The sequence below is a fragment of the Urocitellus parryii genome, chromosome 11, assembly GCF_045843805.1.
Source record: "Urocitellus parryii isolate mUroPar1 chromosome 11, mUroPar1.hap1, whole genome shotgun sequence".
Lineage (NCBI taxonomy): Eukaryota > Metazoa > Chordata > Mammalia > Rodentia > Sciuridae > Urocitellus > Urocitellus parryii.
The window spans coordinates 16,433,192-16,456,670 of NC_135541.1; the positions used below are offsets into that span (position 1 = coordinate 16,433,192).

The following is a 23,479-nucleotide window of genomic DNA, read 5'->3' on the forward strand; positions in this document are numbered from 1 at the left end:
CCCGGGCTGCACACATGCCAGGCGAGCACACTACCGCTTGAGCCACATCCCCAGCCCCTGAGCTTTATTTTTAATAGTTAAAAACTGAGAACAATCTAGAAGGAATATTTACATAAAATTTACTAGATTAGCTTGATGGGATATCTGAAACAAAGATTATCATTTTTTTAAAAATTATAATTGTAAATATTATGGTACCATGGAAAATGTTTATGATATATTGAAAATATAGCATTTGGGGGCTGGAGGTATAGCTTAGTGATGGAGTGCTTACTTAAAACCCACTTTTTGGGGTATGTGCAAAGCCCCTTGGGTTCTCTCCTAGCACCAAAAAAAAAAAAAGAAAAGAAGGTAGTATTTTTAGATTGTAAGATGGGGAGTAATTTCCCCATTATTGCTATAATGTTGTTTAGGCAAAAATAAAGGTCCCAGAAAGGGGAAAACAATGTTCTCACCTAAATTTGCTTTCAGTATTTGAAGTTTGGGTCATTCTTTACTTATCTCCCTTCTTCTACCTCCAGTCACTAAGTCAGTGTTTTTTAAATTTATTTCTTTGTGAGCCAATTACTGATACTGTGTCCTCCTAAACTTAAACTACTGCAATGGTAAAAACTCATAAAAACATTTCTTTATGAGTTTCTGTGGTTCAAACCCAGGCCCTTGTGCATGCTAGACAAGTGCTCTGTTACAGAGCTATGTCCCCTGCACTGTTGCAGATTTTTTTTTTTTTTTTGCTTGTTTCTTCTTTCCATTTCACTTGGCATGTCATCACAGCTGATTTTTCTAAGTTACTCCTTTGTCCCTGTCATATTCCCAGATGAAAAATCTTCATTGCTCTTTGTTCATTAGGAGTTAAATCCCAGATTTATTAGCTTGACATTTAAAACCCACTTTTATCTTTTAGCTTCTCTTATGAATAAATCTTGATTTCAGCCAGACCATCTCCTTATAGATCCAGTTTTCTTCCACCAGCCTCTGCTAACATTGTTCTCTTGGTTGGATTTGTTCTACCCTGTCTTTCTGCTTATTCTGTTCACTATTTCTTTACTGTCCACATTCTCTTGAGGCCTTTCTTGACCACCTAAGTTCTTACTGATTGATTGTCCTGTGTCTGAACTTCTATAGTACAAGGTGGATATAGCCAATTTTTATGACTTTGTCACTTGTGTGTACATATTCTTTATCTCTAAATAGATGGTGAGCTATTTGAGATTATTTCTGTGTGCTTAGTATGGGGCGCTTAGTATGTATTTTTTGAGATGTAGAAGTAGCAAGCCTAATAAAGATAGCCTGTAGATAAACGAAATAGTTATCAAGTTCTTAAAGGTTGTAAACCTTACTTTTATTTTTTTATTTTTATTTTTTTAAGATAGAGACAGAGAGAGAGAGAATTTTAATATTTATTTTTTAGTTTTACGGCAGACACAACATCTTTGTTTGTATGTGGTGCTTAGGATCGAACCCAGGCAGCACGCATGCCAGGCAAGCTCGATACCGCTTGAGCCACATCCCTAGTCCATAAACCTTACTTTTAAAATAAAGCCTATAGATGAAAATGGTTATGATTTTCTGGGAAACTGTGAACTTAATATACATGAATATAATTTCAACATTTTTGTAAAAATCAATCTCTGTTTGGGTCCAATCTGAGTCTAAAGATAGTATTATTCTTTTAGATTCTCGAGGGAACAAAAATTCTGAATTTCAAAAAATAAAAAAATTTTAAAGATTCTGAATTGCATTTTCTTCTGATATTACAAGATAAATGATATCCAGTTCTCAGGCTTGTCAGAATGAAAGAGAAAATTCTGATTTGATCTATATAGTATTAACTGGGAATTTGAGCTAGCAAGGAGTGAATTAATTAATTTAAAGAAGATTCTATTTTGTAATAATTTTCCTTGTTGGAAATCTCCAAGAGATATAGTTTTATCTGTAATAAGAATTAAAGCTAAATGATTCTGGGTTAATATAAAATCTGAAATTCTTTCTTTAATTTCCTTAGCGCCAGCAGAAACTTCAGAAAGAACGCCTCATGAATGACTTCTCTGCAGCCTTAAATAATTTCCAGGCTGTTCAGAGAAGGGTATCTGAAAAGGAAAAGGAGAGTATTGCCAGAGCAAGAGCTGGATCTCGTCTTTCTGTAAGTTGTTTCTTAAAAGCAAATTTTCAATTTCAGGATGTTCTTTCCTAAAATTTTTTTTCCTTTCTTTTCTCCTTGACCATCAGCCTTTGTTTGTTATCACTCCAAATAATAAACATATACATCAGCTGTTATAAAAATGTCAGATTGGCCAGGTGCAGTGGCACATGCCTATAATCCCAGTGGCTCATGCCTGTAAACCCAGCGGCTCAAGAGGCTGAAGCAGGAAGATTTCCAAGTTCAAAGCCAGCCTCAGAAACTTAGTGAGGCACTAAGCAACTTGGGGATACCCTGTCTCAAAATAAAATATAAAAAAGGGCTGGGGATGTGTCTCAGTGGTTAAGCACCCCTGGGTTTAATCCCTGGTACCAAAAAAAAAAAAAAAAAGTCAGATTGGTATAGCCTAGGTTAAAAAAAAAAAAAAGTATATGCATGTTGGCAAAGACTAAAATGGAATGTACATAAAGGTTAAGAAAAAGTAGAATTATGTATAATTTTCATTTTGTTATATTAATCTATGTTAAAAACAAAGGATAAGTTTTGTTTTCTAGAATATAGCAGGCTAGGTTGTTTGGACTATCTCATTTTGAAAAGAATTTTCAAACACTGAGATTTAAAAACTCAACTTCTCAAAAGTAGCAAATAGCCATGAAAATAAATATTAAGGTCAAAATCTAAGAGAGGTAAGCAGAGCATTAAAAATGCTTTTTGCAATGAGTACGTTTACTGAAGGCAAACTTGAACTTCAGTTTTGATGTCCTCATGACATAAAGAGGATAAAAGTCAAAGCTCAGGGTCCATGTATAGTAGAGAATATAAAAAGTGTTCATAATATTAAACAGGACCCTAAAAGACTATATTCTTGGGATTTAAGAAAGCCAAAATAAGCCTTCCTTCAAAAACACTGAACTAAACAGGTGGTAGAGAGGGGTAAGAGGGAGAGAAGATCCAGACATTAAGTTCTGTTACAAAGAAATCTTCAGGCACATTTACTGCCCAAATTTATACTACCTCTATGTTCCAAAGCTTCAAGCTGCAAGTGGTTCTGGACTATAAAATACCTATGCGCCAAGTAGAAGCAAATCCAAATCCACTTTGTGGAGACACCTTTATCCTAGCCTAGAAAGAATATCCTCAGGCTGGGGTTGTGGTTCAGTGGTGTAGTGCTCACCTTGCATGCACAAGGCACTAGGTTCAATCCTCAGCGCCACATAGATTAAAATAAAGATATTGTATCCACATAAAACTAAGAGATAAATATTAAAAAAAAAAAAACAAAAACAATATCCTCAAATACATTTCAAGCGCTAGGTTAAAAATAACTAAGCACACAAAGAAACAAGTTATCCTATATAAGAACTACTAGAAACAACAGTAAAATGAAACATATCTGTAAAGACTATATTGGAATTATAAGATAGCTATACTTACTGTGTTGAAAGAAATAAATGAAAAACTTAAAAACATCTACAGGAATCAGAAAACTACAAAAAGTTTTGAAAAAGATTAAAAAAAATTCTAAAATTGGAAAATATAATAAGGAAATAAAAAACTTAATAGGGAGGTGGTTTAACTAGAAAATTGGTTAGATTTTTTTTTTCCCCAGTATGTAGCACAGGGGGTTAAGAAGCTAAATATGGAAGAAAGTTTACGAGAAATGGCCAGGTGTGGTGGTGTATACCTATAATCTAAGTGGCTCCGGAAGCTGAGGCAGAAGGATTGCAAGTTCATAACCAGCCTCATCAACTTTAGTGAGGATCTAAGCAACTTAGTGCGATAGTAGGACTCTGTCTCAAAATAAAATATAAAAGAAAAGGGCTGGGGATGTGGCTCAGTGGTTAAACACCCCTGGTTTTGTGAATTACAGAATGAAAGCAGAGCAAATATAGAACAGAATTAAGTTGAAGAGATAATGTTTTAGAAATGATATAATGACACTAATCCATCCATCCTTCCTTCCTTCCCCTTTCCCCTTTCTCCTTCCTTCCCTTCCTTCCCCTTTCCCCTTTCTCCTTCCTTCCCTTCCTTCCCTTCCTTCCCTTCCCTTCCCTTCTAGGAATTGAACTCAGGGGCACTAAACCACTGAGCCACATCCCCAGCCTTATTTTGTATTTTATTTAGAGACAGTCTCACTGAGTTTCTTATTGCCTTGCTAAGTTGCTGAGGCTGACTTTGAACTCAAGTCTCAGCCCCTGAGCTGCTTGACAAGCATGTGCCACCACGCCAGTTCTAATCTATGGTTTCTAGAAGCCTAACAAATTCCAAGTAAGATAAATTAAAAAAAAAAAAAATTATCAGAACACGAGGGCTGGGGATGTGGCTCAAGCGGTAGCGCGCTCGCCTGGCATGTGTGCGGCCTGGGTTCGATCCTCAGCACCACATACAAACAAAGATGTTGTGTCTGCCGAAAACTAAAAAATAAATATTAAAAATTCTCTCTGTCTCTCTCTTTCTGTCACCTCTCTCTTAAAAAAAAAAGAACACCAAAGACAGAGAAAATTGCTAAAATCACTGGAGAAACAGTAGAATACCTTAAAGACATAATAGTTGAATTGACAGTTAACTTCTCAGTAGTAACAATGGAAACCATTAGAATGCTTTCCATTTTGCAGGGAGCAAGGGTACCAGGAATTGAACCCAAGGGCCCTTAACCACTGAGCTACATCCCAGTCCCTTTTTTATATATTTTTTTAGAGACAGGGAACTTATGGCCTCAATAAATTGTTGAGGCTGCTTTGAACTTGTGATTCTCCTGCCTCAGCCTCTGGAGCTGCTGGGATTATAGGCATGTGCCACCACACCCAGCTAGAATGCTATCTTAAATGTTAATGAGGGAGAGTAACTGCCTCATAGCACTTTAAACACAGTAAAAATATATATCCACAGTGAGGTCTAATTAAAGACATTTTCAGTTCCTGCCAGGCATGGTGGTGAACGCCTATAATCCTAGCTACATGGGAGGCTGAGGCAGGAGGATTGCAAATTTGAGGCCAGCCTCAGCAATTTAGCAAGACCCTGTCTCAAAAGTAAAAAAGAGCTGAGGATGTAGCTCAGTGGTAGAGTTCATTCGCTAGCACAAAGAAAGTTTCTTTATTTTTTTTTTAAGAGAGAGAGAGAAAGAATTTTAATATTTTTTTTTTAAAGAGAGAGTGAGAGAGGGGAGAGAGAGAGAGAGAATTTTTAATATTTATTTTTTAGTTTTTGGCGGACACAACATCTTTGTTGGTGTGTGGTGCTGAGGATCGAACCCGGGCCGCACGCATGCCAGGCGAGCGGGCTACCCCTTGAGCCACATCCCCAGCCCAAAGAAAGTTTCTTAACACACTTTATTTAAGGAAATTCTCAAGGAAAGTGATCCCCAAAGAAAAGTCTGAAGAGCCAAAAGGAATGAAGAGCAAAGAAAGTAGTAAATATGTGGAAAGATAAGCCACAAACAGAAAGAAGGTGTTACTATATGTGAACAAAGGAGTAGAATTTGAATATTTTGTATAAAGAATTCCCTACGAGTCAATGTGAAAAAAAGTACAATCAATAGAACAACATTTCTTTTTTCTTTTTTTGGTACTGGAGATTGCACCCAGGGGTCCTCTACCACTGAGCTACATCCCCATCAATTTTTATTTTATATTTTGAGACAGGGTCTCACCAAATTGCCTAGATAGACCTCTTGCTTCTGCCTCCCAAATGGCTAGGATTATAGGCTTGTACCACCAGTCCTGAAAGTTCTCAAACTTTTCATCTCAGGACCCCATACTCTTTTTTTTTAAATATATTTTAGTTTTTAATGGACTTTATTTTATTTATTTATATGTGGTATTGAGAATCAAACCCAGTGCCTTGCACATGCTAGGCAGGCACTCTACCACTGAGCCACCACCCCAGGTCCTGTTTTTTTTTTTTTTTTAATAGTGAACCCAGGGGCATTTTACCACTGAGTTACTTGTGTGTTTATAAAAAGTTTTATAAAGGGCTGGGACTCTAGCTCAGTGATAGAGTGCTTTCCTCACATGTGTAAGACACTGGGTTTGATCCTCAGCACCACATAAAAATAAATTAATAAACAAAGATATTGTGTCCATCTACAACTAAAAAATATTTTTTAAAAAGTTTTATAAACTTTTAAATATATTATTATAAAATCATATTGAAGCTAGGCACAGTGGCACATACCCCTAATCTCAAGAGACTCAAGTGGCTGAGGCAGGAGGATTACAAGTTCCAGGCCAGCATCAGCAAAGTAGTGAGACCCTGTCTCAAATTTTTAAAAAACTTAAAAAAGGGCTGGGATGTAACTTGGTGATAAAGCACCCCTGGGTTCAATGTCCAGTATCCCACTACCCCTACTCCCTACAAAAAAAAAAAAAAAAATTGAATAAATAAAAATGTGTCGTTCCCTAATTCAGCCTGCAACTGAACTATGCCAATGCTTTTCTTGGAGATAAACATCGTGTTTCAGTATGCAACATAAGTATGTTATATATACTTACCATTTTGTCCTACAGGGTATTAAAAAGTTGTATATCAAGGGGTAGAGATTTAATTAATAATTTGTATGGTTTTATCAAAGATAAACTGTTTTTTTAAAAAAAAAAAAAAAACAAACAGTGCCTGATGATGAAGAAGACAGTATTTGGTGCCACTGCGTTGAGCCATTTTATCCACCATTGCTTTTACTTCACGAGTATAAATGTCAACACATTGAAAAAGGCAAACAAATATGTTGGTATTATTTTGAATAATGATCCAACAAATGAAGGGGTTCTTAGCCTCTTTAGTTAGTCATAGATTTTCTGATTAAAACAACAATGAAATACTATTTCATGTCTACCAGAAGGGCAGACATTTTAAATTCTGTGAACACTGTGGGTGGCTGTTAGATATGATGGAGCAGGAACTTTCCTATCTGGCCCAGGAGCAACCATTTTGGAAAACATTTTAGCTCCTTCTTCAGAACATATACATACTTTATGACTCAGCAGTTCTACCATAGAGGAACCTGCATACATATACCAGGATGTATATTCAAGAATGTTCAGAGCAGCATTATTTGTAGTAGTCAAAAACTGTAAACATTGAGGCTGGGGGTGAAGCACAGTGGCAGAGTGCTAGCCTAGTATGGATGAGGCCCTGCGTTCAATCCCCAGCACCACAAAAAGAATTAAAAACAACAGATGTCCTTCAGCAGTAGAGGATACAGCTAAAATGTTTTTCAAAGTGGTGGTGGTGGTGGTGGTGGTGGTGGTGATGATGGTGATAAAGAAGAGGAGAATAATCCCTCTCTCTTACCCATGTTCTTCTGGTCCTCTTTAGTATGGTTTCTGTTCTGGGCCCCAGCTGAAATGCTGATTTGCTTTTAGCTACTTCACACTCATTTCTTAGTTGAGACCGATTGCCAGCATCCTCTTGTCATCTTACAGATCCTGTTGGAACCAGGGATGTTAATTCTTTATACTATAACTAAGCAAACCCTTGTTTTATGTGTCTATGACATGTTTCTGGATGACAGCAATAATAATGCCATCTGCTTTCTAGGCAGAAGAGAGACAAAGAGAGGAGCAGCTTGTTTCATTTGACAGGTAAAGAATTATTTATCCAACCTGATGTATAGTTGATGGGAGTCCCTATTTATCTAATCTGTCTGTATGTCTATTAAATTCTTTCTATGCTACTAGGGAATTGAACCCCAGGGTGGTCTACTACTGAGTTACATCCCCAGCCCTTGTTATTTTTGTTTTTGAGACAGGGACTCTGAGGCCTTGAAATTTGACATCATCCTGTCTCAGCTTCCTGAGTAGCTGGGATTACAGACATATTCCACTGTTCCTGTCTGTCTGTATTTATTTACTTATTTTTTGGGTACCGGGATTGAACTCAGGGGCACTCAACCATTGAGCCACCCCCAGCCCTATTTTATGTTTTATTTAAAGGCAGGATCTCACTGAGTTGCTTAGTGCCTCACCATTGCTGAGGCTGGCTTTGAATTCGAGATCCTCCTGTCTCAGCCTCCCGAGCTGCTGGGATTAAAGGTGTGCGACACTATGCCCAGCTGTATTTATTTTTAATATAAAAAATGAGGGCTGGGAAAATGAGAAATTATATCCCATCTTTGTATGATATATCAAAGTGCATAAATGCATTCTATTGTTATGTATAACTAATTAAAACAAATTAAAACCTTTTTAAAAATAATCCACATTTTCCAGCAAAAAACAAACAAACAGGGCTGGGGATGTGGCTCAAGTGGTAGTGCACTCGCCTGGCATGCGTGAGGCACTGGGTTTGATCCTCAACACCACATAAAGGTAAAATAAAGATATTGTGTCCACCTAAAACAAACAAACAAAAAATGGGGACTGGGGTAGTAGCCCAGTGATAGAGCACTTGCCTAGTATGTGTGAGGCACTGAGTTCGATCCTTAGCACCACATAAAAAATAAATAAATACAATAAAAACATTGTGTCCATCTACAACTAAAAAAAAATTTTAAATGAATGAGAGGGACTGGGGTTGTGGCTCAGTGGTAGAGTGCTTGCCTAGCATGCATGGGGCACTGGTTCGATCCTCAGAACCACATAAATGTAAAATAAAGATATTATGTCCACCTAAAACTAAAAAAAATAAAATAAAATAAAGATTAAAAAAAAAAGAAGGGCTACAACTATAGCTCAGTGGCAGGTGGCAGAGTACTTAGCATGTGTGAAGCACTGGGTTTGATCCTTAGCACTGCATAAAAATAAAGGCATTCTGTTCATCTACAATTACAAAAATAAAAATAAATTTTACAAAATGAATGAGAAAAAAATAATGAATGAGAAGCCATGTGTGGTGGCACATGCCTATAATCCCAGCAACTCAGGAAACTGAGGGAGGAAGATTACACATTTAAGGACAGCCTCAGCAACTTAGTAATACCTTGTCTCAGAATTTTTTTTTTAAAAAAAGGAGATCACTCCTTGGTTGTGACTCAGTGCTAGAGTGAGGCCCTGGGTTCGATCCTCAGCATCACATAAAGTAAATAAATAAATAAAAATACAGATATTGTGTTCATTATAACTAAAAAGATACTTTTTAAAAAGTGGGTCTGGGATCTAGGGGTTGTAGCTCAGTGGTGGAATGCCTCTGGGTTAAATCTTCATTGCCACCAAACAAAAATGAAACAAAAACAAAATAATGAGAAAAAAGTACAAAATAAAGGGAAGACATGGGCTTTTCTAAGATCTTTGAATTAAAGGAGGAATAATTTCAAGGTGAATAAAAAATTTCAAGAAACCCCTGATACCCTTTTGTGGGGATAAAGCTTGACTCATGGGAATAAATATGAACCCACAAATCTACAGATTAGGAGGTCTCAGTCATCTTATCTCTAATTCAGATTTAAGTTTGCCAGTGTTATTTGGTCTCTGTTTACTCACCTCTGAAATGGAGGCAACTCATCCTTTTAGGAACATGAAGAGAAAAAGCAGATAGTTTGTATCTGAAAGATGTCTCTTCTCTAAGCTAATCTCAGATGTGTATTCATGGCATTAGTTTGGAATTTAAAAATTTTTATCCTGTATCCATTTCCCCTACTACACTATGAACATCTTAAAGGCATGGAGGACTCTTGACTTATTCAGTTTGTATCTCCAAGTCATGGAGGACATTCTTTAAATATGTGGAAATGAAGTATGATTCATACATACTGTTTAAAAATGCATATCACTGCATTTTCAAAGTGTTCTGTAGCTAGTATAATAATTTTTTCTAAATACTTTCAGAATTTATAATATTTCATTATGAATTTTGGTTTTACTTTGGTTTTCTGTTACGAGGTATATAACACAAAAACATAACCTTAGGGAAATTTTTGAAAACCAGGCGGTTTGATTCTGTTAAATGAATTGGTGAAGCACTGGTAGGTTACTTAGCCTGCTCTCCTCCACCCAAAGTACCAATACAGCTTGCACTTAGAGAGTGCCCTGGGAGAGGATGAGTCAGAGAAATTCATTGAGTTCAGATCTTGGGTTACTTTCCTTGTCTACCAAGTCCTAACAAGATTACAGAGTATACCCCTAAATGAAAAAATCAAGGAATCTCATCCCCAATAATTTTGCTTCATCTCAGTTTTGCCCAGAGGCTGAGACTGTTTTCTTGGTATTACCAGCTCTTTTCCTCTGGTATGAAGCTTGTGGTCCTTGGGGACTTTGTAGTGATAACAGAGAAGTTGGTGCCCCAGTTATTCTTTACATAGGTTCTGCTGGCAACAGAGGAATTGTAGGGATGTCTCATCACACCTAAAGAAGGAGGATTCATCTAGAGTGCTTGTCTCCCTGCAGCCATGAAGAGTGGAACCAGATGCAGAGCCAGGAGGATGAGGCAGCTATCACTGAGCAGGATCTGGAACTCATTAAAGAAAGGGAAACCGCTATTCGGCAGCTGGAGGTGAGAGCTAGGTCATGTTTTTTGTTTGACTCAGTGTATCTGCAGGTATTTGAGATTTTAAGCCTGAAGTTTCTCAGTTATGAAAAAGCATAAAATGAGTCATGTGTTTTCACATTATCTGTCACAATTTAAGTCATGGTGGAACTACTGCTACTAAGTTGCTGTGATGGTATTGGCCTTGGCATTTAGCAGTCCCCAAATCCTTTTCTCCAGTACCACATCTTACCTGGTCTCCTTGAGAAATACACAGAGAACAGAGCAAGACAAATGAATATTTATTTTTTATTAGGACTTTACCCCTAAATCTCAATAGCCACCTCTAGACTGGGCATGACTCTATGGAGAGTCCCTTTGTTAGTCTGGTTAGCACAGTATATAGGTAAGCCAAAAGTCTTATTCCATTTTTGAGTTAATTCTAGAGTCCAAATCCAAGTTGTAGATATTATTATTTCACTGGGTCAGAGAAATGGAAATAGTTTATGAAGTAGGGGTTTGGAGTGTTGGGGGGTCTGTAGACCTTTCTTAAATAACTGAGCTCCGTCTTGAACTTTGCATAGTAAACAGTAATATATCTTTAAATAAGTTGATTTTCTTCCCCATGGAGGTAGATGACTACCATCTCTGGGGTGGGGACAATAGTGGAGAAACTTGGAGTGCCTCCTTGACCTTCATCTATAGCAGTGGTTTTGAACCCAGTTTATGCATATTAGATTCACCTGGGGAAGATTTTTTTTTTTTAATGCCTGAGTTCTCCTCCTGAACCATCAATTACGTGAAATTCCTTTTTTAGGTTAAAAATGGGCAAATATCCACATTTTTATATGGCTCAGCCTAATAAATCATAATTACTAGTGATGCCTATGTTTTAAAATTTCTTTTCTTTCTTTTTTTTTTTTTTTTAGAGAGAATTTTTTAATATTTATTTTTTAGTTTTCAGCGGACACAACATCTTTGTTTGTATATGATGCTGAGGATTGAACCCGGGCCGCACACATGCCAGGCAAGCGCCCTACCGCTTGAGCCACATTTCCAGCTAAATCATAATTACTAGTGATGAGGCCCTGGATATTTTATAATTCCCAGATGGTTATAATATGTAGCCAAAATTGAGACCCACTGCTTGAGGGACCATCAGTATCTGTTTTATTTTATTTATTTATTTTGGCAGGGGTGGGTACTTGGGATTGAACCCAGAGATGCTTTACCACTTACTACATGTACCCCAGCCCTACATCTCCAGCCCCCCCCCCCCGTTTTTTTTTGTTTTTTTTTTTTTTTTTGAGACAGGGTCTCGCTAAGTTGCTTAGGGCCTTGCTAAGTTGCTACGGTAGGTCTCAAACTTGAAATCCTCCTGTCTCAGTCTCTCAAGCTGCTGAGATTACAGGTGTGTACCACCATGCTTGGCCAATGTCTGTTTTTAGATGAGACAGTTTATCCTCAAGTTATACCTACTTTATTTTCTTCAAATGTGTCATTTTTTTTAATATTTATTTTTTAGTTGTAGTTGGACACAAACCTTTATCTTATTTATTTATTTTTATGTGGTGCTGAGGATTGAACCCAGGCCCTCGCACATATTAGGTGAGCGCTCTACCACTGAGCCACAACCCCAGCCCTGTCACATCTCTTTTATAATTATGTCAAAATGAATCCTAACATTATATATAACTAAAAAGAACTAATAAAAAGCAAACGTATGAACAAAAATATGTTATATCTTTCCTTTTACTTTTTAAAAAAATATTCTTTTATTTAATATTTTTTTTTAGTAGTAGATGGATGTAATACCTTTATTTTGTTTATTATGTGGTGATGAGGATCCAACCTAGTGCCTCACATTTGCACTACCACTGAGCTCTACCACTGAGCCACAACCCCAACCCCTCCTTTACTCTTTTTCACTTGCTAATCATTGACTTGGTTCTCTAACATTAGAAATGTGAACAGGGAGCAGAGGGAGACATATGGAAAGGAATGTAATGTAATGAATGTCAGGAATGGGGATCACTTCACATTTGACAGAGTCCCTTGGGATCAATTTTCATATCCAGTCATTTCTTTTTTTGGGGAACAGGGATTGAACTTAAGGGCACTCGACCACTGAGCACATCCCCAGCCCTCTTTTGTATTTTATTTAGAGACGGGGTCTCACTGCGTTGCTTAGCACATTGCTTTTGCTGAGGTTGGCTTTGAACTCGTGATTTTCCTGCCTTAGCCTCCCAAACCGCTGGGATTACAGGCGTGTGCCAACGAGCCTCGTCAGTCATTTCTTTTCTTAACATACAAACCTTATGTTATAGCCAAATAAGTCTATTTGCTTCCAAGATTATATGAGATCAGGCACATTCAGGGTGGTTTGGCCATGACTATTTGCTCTTTAACTCACTTCCTTTCTGTTTATATGGCCTTTTCTTTGCTTTAAGGCACAACTCAAGTCCTGTCTCTTATGCAGTCTTCCTCTTTTGCACACCTTTCTGTACCACTCATTAGTCATTTCCTCTATATCACCCTTTTTATTTATCTTATCATGTACTTATTTCCCCAGTGGCACTAGGGCACTGCCAAAATGGCAGTAGAAAACAAAAGAATCAGTCCTGGGGGAAAAGAGGCTTCCTTCCTGTGACATCCCCTCCTCCTTGCATTTACCAGGTAGCAAGATCCCATATAAATACATTTAAATTTTCTAATCCAAAGTCACAGTACTCATTGTTGTTTGTTGGCACTCACAAGCTTTTGCCATAAGGCCCATTTAGGCTCCATCTAGAGCTATCACACCAAGAATTTATCCATCCCAGCAATCCAGCTTCTATTCTATAACCTTTTGGCTTGGGTGATCATACTGGTTCCCATATAGCACATTCAACTAATATTGCTTGACAGATGGGTTTACATGCCTTCCATTTTATGCTATTAGGTAAATAGTGATAGATTATTTTCTGTTATAGAGAAATCATGTTTTATCGAGTTTTTAAAAACACATTTGGGAAGCCAGACACAGTGATACACATCTGTAATCCCAGTAACTTGGGAGACTGAGGCAGGAATATCACAAATTCAAGGCCAACATCAGCAGTGTAGCAAGACTTTCAAAGTTGGGGCTGGGGATGTGGCTTAAGCGGTAGCGCGCTCCCCTGGCATGCGTGCGGCCTGGGTTCGATCCTCAGCACCACATACAAACAAAGATGTTGTGTCCGCCGAAAACTAAAAAATAAATATTAAAATTCTCTCTCTCTCTCTCTTTAAAAAAAAAAAAAAAAAAAGACTTTCAAAGTGAAAAAGGACTGGGCATGTAGCTCAGTGATAAAGTGCCCTGGGATCAATACCCAGTACCAAAAAACCACATGTGGGACTGGGAGTATATAGATCAGTGGTGGAGCACTTGCCTAGCATGAATGAGGCACTGGGTTCAATCCACTATAAATAAAACTAAGCAGCCAAAAACAAGACAAAATAAACAAACAACAGAAAAGCTAAAACTAGAGGAAAGGAATCATCTAACATGTTGCTTAATGTTAGTTGTTTTTTGTCTCCCTTAGGCTGACATTTTGGATGTCAATCAGATATTTAAAGATTTGGCCATGATGATCCATGACCAAGGTGATCTGATTGGTATGTATTATTGATACCTTTAATATCAAGGTGAGTTGAAAGTATTTGTGTGCCAAGAAGTCAGTAAGATGTGTCAAATATAGAATTAAAGTTTGGGATTATAATTTTAAAATTACTAAATAAATTTTCTCAGTAATATGCATATATTGTCAAATGTGGAAGGTAAAGAGAGGCCTTTGTGAATAATTAGCCCTATTCACTTGCCATAACTTCTTGGGAAGTCTTTGCTTAAACAAATAGCTATCAGCTTCCCAGCTTTTCTCTCTAGATACTTGCACAATTATGGGATTAGTGACTTTTTAAAAACTTTTTATGTGAAATTAATCTTAAGTTTATAAAAAGTTTTTAAAAATACAGGGAACTTGGGCTGGGGATATAGCTCAGTTGGTAGAGTGTTTGCCTTGCATGCACAAAGCCATGGGTTCAATCCCTAGCACCACCAAAAAAAAAACACACACACAAAAAAACAAGGAACTCCTTTATACCCTTTACTCAAATTTACATCTTGTTATCATTCTGCCTCATTGACTTTGTTTGTACTCTCATTCTGTGTGTGTACATGTATGTGTCTGTGTATGTATATATCCAAACAGGATATTGTATTTTCACTTTGGAATTGCCATCCACAAACCAAGCAGCTCTTTGTTGGTCAGTGGAAAACTGCGCTATACACACGCGCGCGCGCGCGCGCGCGCACACACACACACACACACAATGTTTTTATGTATTTTTTTTCTGAATCATTTAGTCACATAGTTCTTAAATCCTTATCCCTAAATACTTCAGTGTTTATTTCCAAAGAATAGGGTTATTCTCTTACTGAGGTAGTAACTTTTGATTTCATGACTGGTGATAGCAAATCCAGGACCCATAATATCCAAGGGTGCTAAAATTTCCCCTGTCCTTTTTGCAGATAGCATAGAAGCCAATGTGGAAAGCTCAGAGGTGCATGTTGAAAGAGCCAGTGATCAGTTACAGCGAGCTGCTTACTATCAGGTAAAAGTAGATACCAAAGAAGGTCTTTCTGTACTGCACACTTTATGGGCCATCAGGATACATTGACACATTAAACAGCTGCAGCCTCTTCTTTAGGCTTAAGCTGGAGGCAAGTAGTCATAATTGTTTTGCTGGTTCTGTTTTAGTATTTTCCTTTACCTGATTGAATCTTGAATAAATTTATACAAAACCCTCTTAGCTGCAAAGCTAACCCATAAGCTAGCCATAATAGCTGAACCTAGTATAAGAATAGTCTTATATCCTAAGCAGCTTAAATGTATTTGAGTTAGGATAGTAAGAGGTACAAGTAAAGTGGGGTTTCATAGATACTGGCTATAGAAGATGGACATAGAATCAACTATAATAGCTACTTATATGTGAATAAATAAGGCTTAATTATTATTAAGCTATGCCTATAAAGTGAAATTCTTCCACTTATTAGTTGAGACTCTGGTTTTATGAATTTTTGGTCTTTATTTCAATGTACAAATATTGTAAATAAGTCCTTCTTATTTCCCTTCAATTTAGGTTGCATGTTTTTTTTTTTTTTTTTTAAATAAATAAATAGCATTTCAGTCACTTTCCAGGTTCCTAGGGTATGTTTTATCTGGGAATGCTCTATAAAAACTAGGTGATGGCTTTAGTGTCCATTACATATATATCCACTTGATGTTGTATGATGTTTAAATTAAGAGATGTTTATGAAGAGTTTATAATAACAAAAATGTTGATGATAAACATTGAGAAAAATATCAAAATCATACAGTATGATCCCAATTATGTTGGACAACAATATGCATACGTAAAAGAATGCAGTCAATGGTTTTATCAGTGGGTGATTTTTCTCCTTTTGCTTTTTTTTTTTTAATACAATGAACATAAAATTTTATAATAGGTATAAAACTGTTACTAAAACACATGTACAAATCACTTACTGCAAATAATGCCTAACAGCATAGGTATATGCAAAACTATTTGGGAACAATTAAAATCTGTACTACTGCCTACTGGTGGTAACTTAGAGATTTGGGGGAAGTCTCTTCATATTTGTGCATGGGTAGAGTTGATTTTGAATTATAAGGAGGCAAATTTATGAAGCACACTTGGAGTCTAATTAGATATAGAAAATTTTACTTGTTTCATGAGTGTCTTCATTTCTTTCCTCAGAAAAAATCTCGTAAGAAGATGTGTATCCTGGTACTTGTCCTGTCAGTGATTATTGGAGTCTTGATAGTTATTATCTGGCAAGTTTCTAAATGAAGTGTGACTGCCTCAGAGCCTTCTCCTGCTGAGTTGTTTTCAAAAGCAAGTGCTTGTTGGAGTCTTGCGAGAACAAACTGATCACAAGAAGAGAGCATACACCAGAATGTCCTGTAATAATTTAGTTAGAAACTAACTACTAACTAGTCCTTGGAATTAGTGACCTATGGAGACAGTATTTATCAATTTATGTATACAGTTTATTGATTTCTCAAATTAGGAATTAACTTATATGAATTTTGCTTTCTCTTGTTTTCTGATTGCCCTTCATTCCAGGTGTTTACTGAAAATTCCATTCTACATATTCTTTTTGACAGATGACACTACAGTCTCATTATATTGTCTTTTTATGTATATATAAAATTTACCTTTTTACTAGCAACTGAGATGAATTACTTTCTGGGACTCAGCATATTGGAGTCTCTCAGAAACTGTACAATATGCCAGCAATTTTTATTATTTAACATTCTAATTTGAATTTATAAGAAGTTTATTACCTGCTTTGCAAATTTTTGGCACTATATTTAACTGGAGAATACCTGTGATTTAAATTGAATGAGAAAAAAGATGAGAAGTATCTATTTGAACTGGCTGGTTGCTGGGTATGTGTTTTAATCAAGTTTGAAGTTTACTTTATCTACTTTATCTGCTAGTGTCATCCACAGCAGTTCATCCTCATATACACTAAGCCATCTTGTTCCCTTTTCAAAGAGGTTAATTTAATCATTATTAATATACTCTATGGGTCCTTCTCCCACCTGTCTGCAAAGAAAGGGAGAATTAGACATAGCATGCTTTTGGAAAGCAAATAGGAATTGTTTGGAATGATTTAATCTTTCTGTTGTTGTTGTTCACTTGTGGTTTTACATTCCTAGTGAATGATGAATTTGCTGTCAAAAGGCTGCCCCTACCCTGTAAGGGTTTCTGGGCATTTGATGGCAGGGAGATTTTAAAAGTTAAACTGAAGTGGATTTAAAACTTAGTCCTGTGAACCTGGTGATAAAGCAAAGGTTCATTTTTGTAAATAATACTGGTTTGGTATAGTGATGTTAGACTCATTCTAATTTATGAATAAATAAAACTCCATGCATAGTTTTAGACAAAAAAGATTCAATAAAAGATTGCTGTCCTGTAATATAAATGTTGTCCACTTCCCTTTTTCCACAGGCTTAAGTACATAAATGTGAACAGAGCCAACAATTTTAGTTCATCCTTTAGTGAATTTAAAGATTTGGCTACTTAACCTATATTTATGTTCATTTCTTTCAGTTGCCCTTAATGTTAATTAATTTTCTTGTACTAAATTAATGTGAAAAGCAGGGAAACAAGAACCCAAATGCATAAGTTTCTTTGCACTTTTGCACCATTCTACCTATTTAATACAAATAAACATTTGAAAAGCTTTTGTAGTAAGTTTTTTTAAATGTTTTTTTAGTTGTAATTGTATACAATACCTTTATTTAATTTATTTATTTTTATGTGGTGCTGAGGATCAAACCCGGTGCCTCACATGTGCTAGGCAAGTGCTCTACCACTCAGCCACAACCCCAGACCTGTAATAAGTTTTTATGAGTTAACATCCTAATGAGATAGGTACTAAAGAAACATGCTATCATGAGAAAAATTGAGACTTGCAAGACTGGAGACCTGATGAAGGTCCAGTGGGGGTGGAATGTAAGTTGAAAGAGGATAGAGCTGTTGGAGTGACACAGTGGCACAGTTCTGGTTCACTACCTTTCTGCTCCAAATTACAGTTGGACTTGGATATATCATTTGTAAACATTCCAGAAAAGGAAAAGTTTTGATTGTGAAAAACTAGTTGAATCTAGGTAAAATAAAGTGACCATAGTTCTATTCTGTAGTACTGTGTGATCAGTGGTGGTTGTAATGATGGTCACAGTGAGCAAATATGAACTTGGCCTAGGATTTGTGGCAGGTGCCAAAGGACTTGCTAGATGGGCCTAATAAACTTATTCACAGAGTCCTCCTTCCTTCTGCCTTTCTTCTCTTTGGAACCACTATGATCTGGGACGGTGGTTCTTAACTATGACTTTTAATTAAAACTTTAAAAAATACTGATATCTTAGCCTCCCCACCCCAAGATTCTAATTCCATTAGTCTGGACAATGGTTTGGGCATGGGAATTTTTTAAAGCTCCGGGTAATTCTTATGTGTGGTCATGGTGAGAACCATTGGCTTGGAGGTCAAAAGACCTGTAGAATTTTAGCTCTGCCATTACTTACTGAGGCTACTTAGACAGATCGCTTAACCCACAGGCCCCAAATTTCTCAGTAGTTCTTTCCAGCTATAAAATTGACTAGAAAGATGATGGGTTTAGTATGAACATACAAATTGTATGTTTGCCTTTCTACTCCCTTTTCCTTTTCTCATAGCCTATTCTACCTTCCTTTATTGAAATGTTCTAGGAGCATCCTCTCTTTAAGTGAATTAAAACTTGTATAGGGTAAAGTAGAAATGTCATTCTGGCCACTTCATCTGGGGATGTTTTAGAAGAACTCGCTAAATGATAAGACTGATGCTCCCAGAGGGGGTGTGTGTGTGTGATTTCTGTAAGGGCTGGAAATGGGAGTGTTCACCCATTGCAATGCACAATCTAGCTCTCAAACCAAACTTTTACTGTCTTGCATCACTGGGCAAAAACATTAAAATGAGTTTATTCTGTCTGTGCAAAGCAAAACACTCAGCCTCTTGCATTCAGTTTTTCTTTCTATTCAGAGACTTAGTCATGATTGTGAAAAACTAGTTGAATCTAGGTAATTTATAATAAAATGACCACAGTTATGGAAATGCAACTTTTGCTTTTGATCACTAAGTGCAGAGCAGAGCTTCACTTATGTCTCAGTCTAGCATACTGTTCCATAAGCTAGGAATCACCTGCTTCTTCTCTGCTTTTCCAAGCATATTGAATGTATCCTTAAGCTTCAAAGGATTTTTTTCAGTTTTACTTTTCAGTATCACAAAATAGAATTACTTTAGAATCTCCATTTAACCAAGATATGGTTGAAAGATTTTGATTCTTAGCCCATGATCTATTTTTGGACCAACTGAGTTGCTCATTTGAATACCTCATCTAAATGAAATTTGATTCACAATATGGCACTAATTTTTTTGTGTGTGTTGGGGGGTATTGAACCTAGGGTCTCCTGCACACTAGGCAAGCACTCTATCACTGAGCTGTATCCTTAATCTAATGTTTAAAAAATAAATTTGCAATAATAGTCTTTAGTGTTGGTTTATGATCAAGGATCACATTTATAACAGTCCATGGAAAAACAAGAAAAATGAAATGGTGGCCTTACCCCGCCCCCTCCAAGTTTCTGGGGATCCAATCTGGGTCCTCACACATGCTAGATAAGGTTCTACCACTAAGCTAACATCCCTATCGTCTTCCAACTTTTTTAAAAGGCTGAGGGTAAATTGATAAAGCTCAATATGTGTAAGGCCCCAGTTTCAATCCCCAGCAACATATACACACACACAGAGTGTTTTAATATTATTGAAGTAAAATGCTGGTGATATTAAGTGGCAGACTTCATTTTTTAAAATCTAATTGGCAAAATAAAAAAATGCTACCCTGTATTGCATTATATTGTCTGGTCCATGACATCTCTAAAGTCCTGAATTATCCATGTAGACTAGCCTCATTAATTTACAGTGAAAGGCCTGTGGCAGGAATAGCAGTCTAATAAGGAATTGAAAGTCTTGAGAGGATGCTCGGTATGTGAATGGTCATTTGTGGAATATTTTAACCCTAATGGCAAGATACTATGCTAAATGTTTTATATTTATTAACTTATAAAGCTATGTGAGGATCCCTTTTTAATGGCTCAGAAAGCTGAGGTATAGTAAGCTATCTGCCCATGGTCATACAGCTTACAAGTGACAGAGCCAGGATTTAATGAAGTACTCAGGCTTCAAAACCACACCTTTAGACACTGTATACTGTCTCCATGCATCGCTAATAAATAGATCTTTTGATGTCCTGCTTGCCATCTCTTCCACGAAACTTTCCCTAAAATTCTGGGGTTTTTTTGTTTTGTTACAGGAAGGGGAATGGGGATTGAACCCAGCAGGTTTAATCACCGAGCCATATTCCCATCCCTTTTTATTTTTTACTTTTTAGATAGGGTCTTACTAATTGCTTAGGGCCTTGCTAAATTGCTGAATCTGTCTTTGAACTTGCCTCACGCTGGGACTGTGGCTCACTGGCAGAGCACTTGCCTGGCATGTGTGAAGCACTGGGTTCAATTTTCAGCACCACATATAAATAAATAAAGGACTATCAACAACTAAAAATAAAAATTTTTAAAAAAATGAACTTGCCTCAGCCTCCTGAATTGCTGGGATTATAGGCATGCACCACCATGCTTGTAAGTCCCTAAAAATCTGAGGAAATGATCATTTCTACCCAACGTCTCATGAACATTCTTTCTTCTGTGAGCACCTTGTGCACTTCTTTTCATTTACCACCCTATTAAATGAAGCTTCCAGCTTATATACAATTTTTCAAATGGATTATACTCCATTTGATCATTCATAAGTCATATCAAAGATGCTTTAAAGTTTTTTGACACTGATATGTTCCTAATGTCTTTAGATTCTAGTCCACTCTTTTTTGAGATACCAAAATCCAAAGGCAGCTAGTTCAACAGTCTCCATTTTAAAAGGTGAAAGGCCTGCATTACTGTCCTCCAGTTTGCTGGTCTGTACTGACATCATTGGTGCCCAAACAAAGAGCATTTTGCTTTATAAGGACCTGGGTAAATGTAAGGTCCCATTACATCAGAGGCCAGTGTGAATATCAGCTGAGCTGGAAATGGGGAACATGGCCAAGGAGTAAAGAATTATAAGGGTAAGATTATAACTTTTAGGGTTCTTGGCTGTATGGATTATACTGGAAGGACCATGTGAAGAAGCTGAGAAATTGAAAGGCAAAGTTGACATAAGATTTTGTCAGGTCATTGATAGCTAGAAATGGCTTCAACATCACCTCATCCCTGAAAGGGGCATGAACCTCAAAGGCCCATCCATATAATCACTGTAGATTAAAAGTATGTTATTCTTTTCTGTTACAAATCAGAATATGTTCGAGACTATTTCCTTCTTTCTAAAGAATCGTATCCTTGTGCTTAAAGGAGGGAGCCATAGGATTACTTGTTTTCTTTTGTTTGTGCTGGGGATTGAACCCAGGGCCCTGTGCATGCAAGGTAAGCACTCTACCAACTGAGCTATATCCCCAGCCCTAGAATTACTTCTTTCCTTGAAATTAAGTTTAGAAATAGGATTTTTCCTATCTGCCTGGTCTTAATTTGGAATCACCAGACTGAAAAGGGGGATATGAATCCATTAATTACCAAATTCTTAATTATGTGAGTATTTCAACAAAATTAACAACAGATGCATCAGTTTCTCGTAGGTTAAAAATCATAATATAGAGCTTGTATGTCCTTTACATATTTTTTCATATATATTTTTTTCAAACACTAACCATTCACCTATTACTTTTCTCAAAAGAAAATATCTCCAATAACATAATTATTTCAAAGTTACCATAAATGGCATATTTGTTGCTCAAGTTTTTGTAGGTGTTCTACATCTGGAACAATGGGACAAAATGGGTTTACAGGCCATTTGATAAGTGATCTGATTATCTGGATGAGTTTATTGTGCTTCGAAGACCAGAGTTAAAAGTGATTATTTAATCTACCTAGGAGTTTATCATTTTAAATTTCAAGTTAATATTGCAGTTAAATCTTGAGTACCAGAGACTTCACTACGGGCAAAATCTTCTGAATAGGCTGATTTTCTACATATGATCTATACAGTACCAGCAGAAGGGAATCAATAAAGGAAACTTCCATCATACAAAGATGATTCCATATTTTGTTGAGCAACGCCTATTTCTGGGTAATGATAATGATACAATTCATTTCTTTAAAATAAAAACTGCAGGTCTGATAATTCTCTGACTTCCCGAAAAAGTGAAAAAGGGGCCATCTGTTGCATACCAATAAATATTATAACAAAATAAGAGTATGAGAGATGGTAGTTATTAATGAGCATTTGGCATTAAGTAGACTCAGGGATCATAATAATCCTTATCTCAAAGAGTGCTGTGTTGCCAGGGCCAGTTACAAACGCTTATAATCCTAGCAACTCAGGAGGCTGAGGCAGGAGGTGGTTGCAAGGCCAGCCTCAGCAATTTAGCAAAGCCCTAAGCAACTTAGGGAGACCCTGTCTTAAAAATTTCAAAACATAGGGATGGGGTAGGCGCTGGGGATGTAGCTCAGGGGTAAAGCACCACCTCTGGGTTCAACCCCAGTACCAAAAAAAAAAAAAAAAAGAAGAGTATTATGAGGCTTAAATGAAAGATTCATTTAAAATACATACTTGGCCCTTGGCCCAGGTAAGTACTCAGTTACTCAATACACATAGCTATTACAACCAAAGGCCCTGTAGTTGATCTCCTTCAATCAGCTGGTGGTCTAGGGCAAGACTGCAATTCTAATGCTTTCTTGCACAGTATGAGCATTATGACCAAAAGAAAAAAATCCCGATGGGTTACAACTTGATTAACCATTTGAGTCATGTACAGTCAAGATACGGACGCCTGCCTTCTGACTGGATCTGCTCCAGCTTGTTCAGTTTTCATAAACATACTAATACAAATTCCCAGATAATCTATAGAAGCCCTCAAGGCCCACACGTAGGGCAAGTGGGTAGGATGCAGCTTTCCGGAAAAGGGCCGGAAGAGGAGAAACAATGAATAAGCACTCTGCTCTCTGAATATTGCCCTCTAGTCTTTCTCTAAATTGAGGGCAAGCCCTAGGGGACCACGCAGTCACTAGATTTATAGAGCTCGTGAGCATTTGCAGGAGGATGTAAACAGAGACTGACTCTCCACCCTTAAGCCCGTTTTCCAATGACAGCCCAGCCTACCCGTACAGAAGCCCAGAGGTCAACTCTGAAAAGATCTCAAAATCAGCTTAGTACCCACTACAGGCGCCGCCTCGCGTGCGTGCGTGCGTG

At 37.0% G+C, this 23,479-nt stretch overlaps 1 protein-coding gene and 1 long non-coding RNA gene across 2 annotated transcripts in view; one reads left to right on the forward strand and one right to left on the reverse strand.

The window, feature by feature from the left end:
* Positions 1-17,831, forward strand: part of Stx12 (syntaxin 12) — a 37,226-nt gene extending 19,395 nt beyond the window's left edge. Inside the window, exons 4-9 of the mRNA XM_026391735.2 lie at positions 2,006-2,143; positions 7,676-7,719; positions 10,459-10,564; positions 14,101-14,173; positions 15,087-15,169; positions 16,337-17,831. Of these exons, the coding sequence (XP_026247520.1) occupies positions 2,006-2,143; positions 7,676-7,719; positions 10,459-10,564; positions 14,101-14,173; positions 15,087-15,169; positions 16,337-16,429 (537 nt within the window). The 3' untranslated portion in view covers positions 16,430-17,831. The remainder of the gene's footprint in view (positions 1-2,005; positions 2,144-7,675; positions 7,720-10,458; positions 10,565-14,100; positions 14,174-15,086; positions 15,170-16,336) is intronic.
* Positions 1-23,468, reverse strand: part of LOC113184847 (uncharacterized) — a 38,700-nt gene extending 15,232 nt beyond the window's left edge. The window contains exons 1-2 of the long non-coding RNA XR_003301053.2: positions 23,390-23,468; positions 7,430-7,563 (exon numbers count right to left, since the gene is read on the reverse strand). This is a non-coding gene — a long non-coding RNA (uncharacterized LOC113184847). The remainder of the gene's footprint in view (positions 1-7,429; positions 7,564-23,389) is intronic.
* Positions 23,469-23,479: the final 11 nt, after the last annotated feature.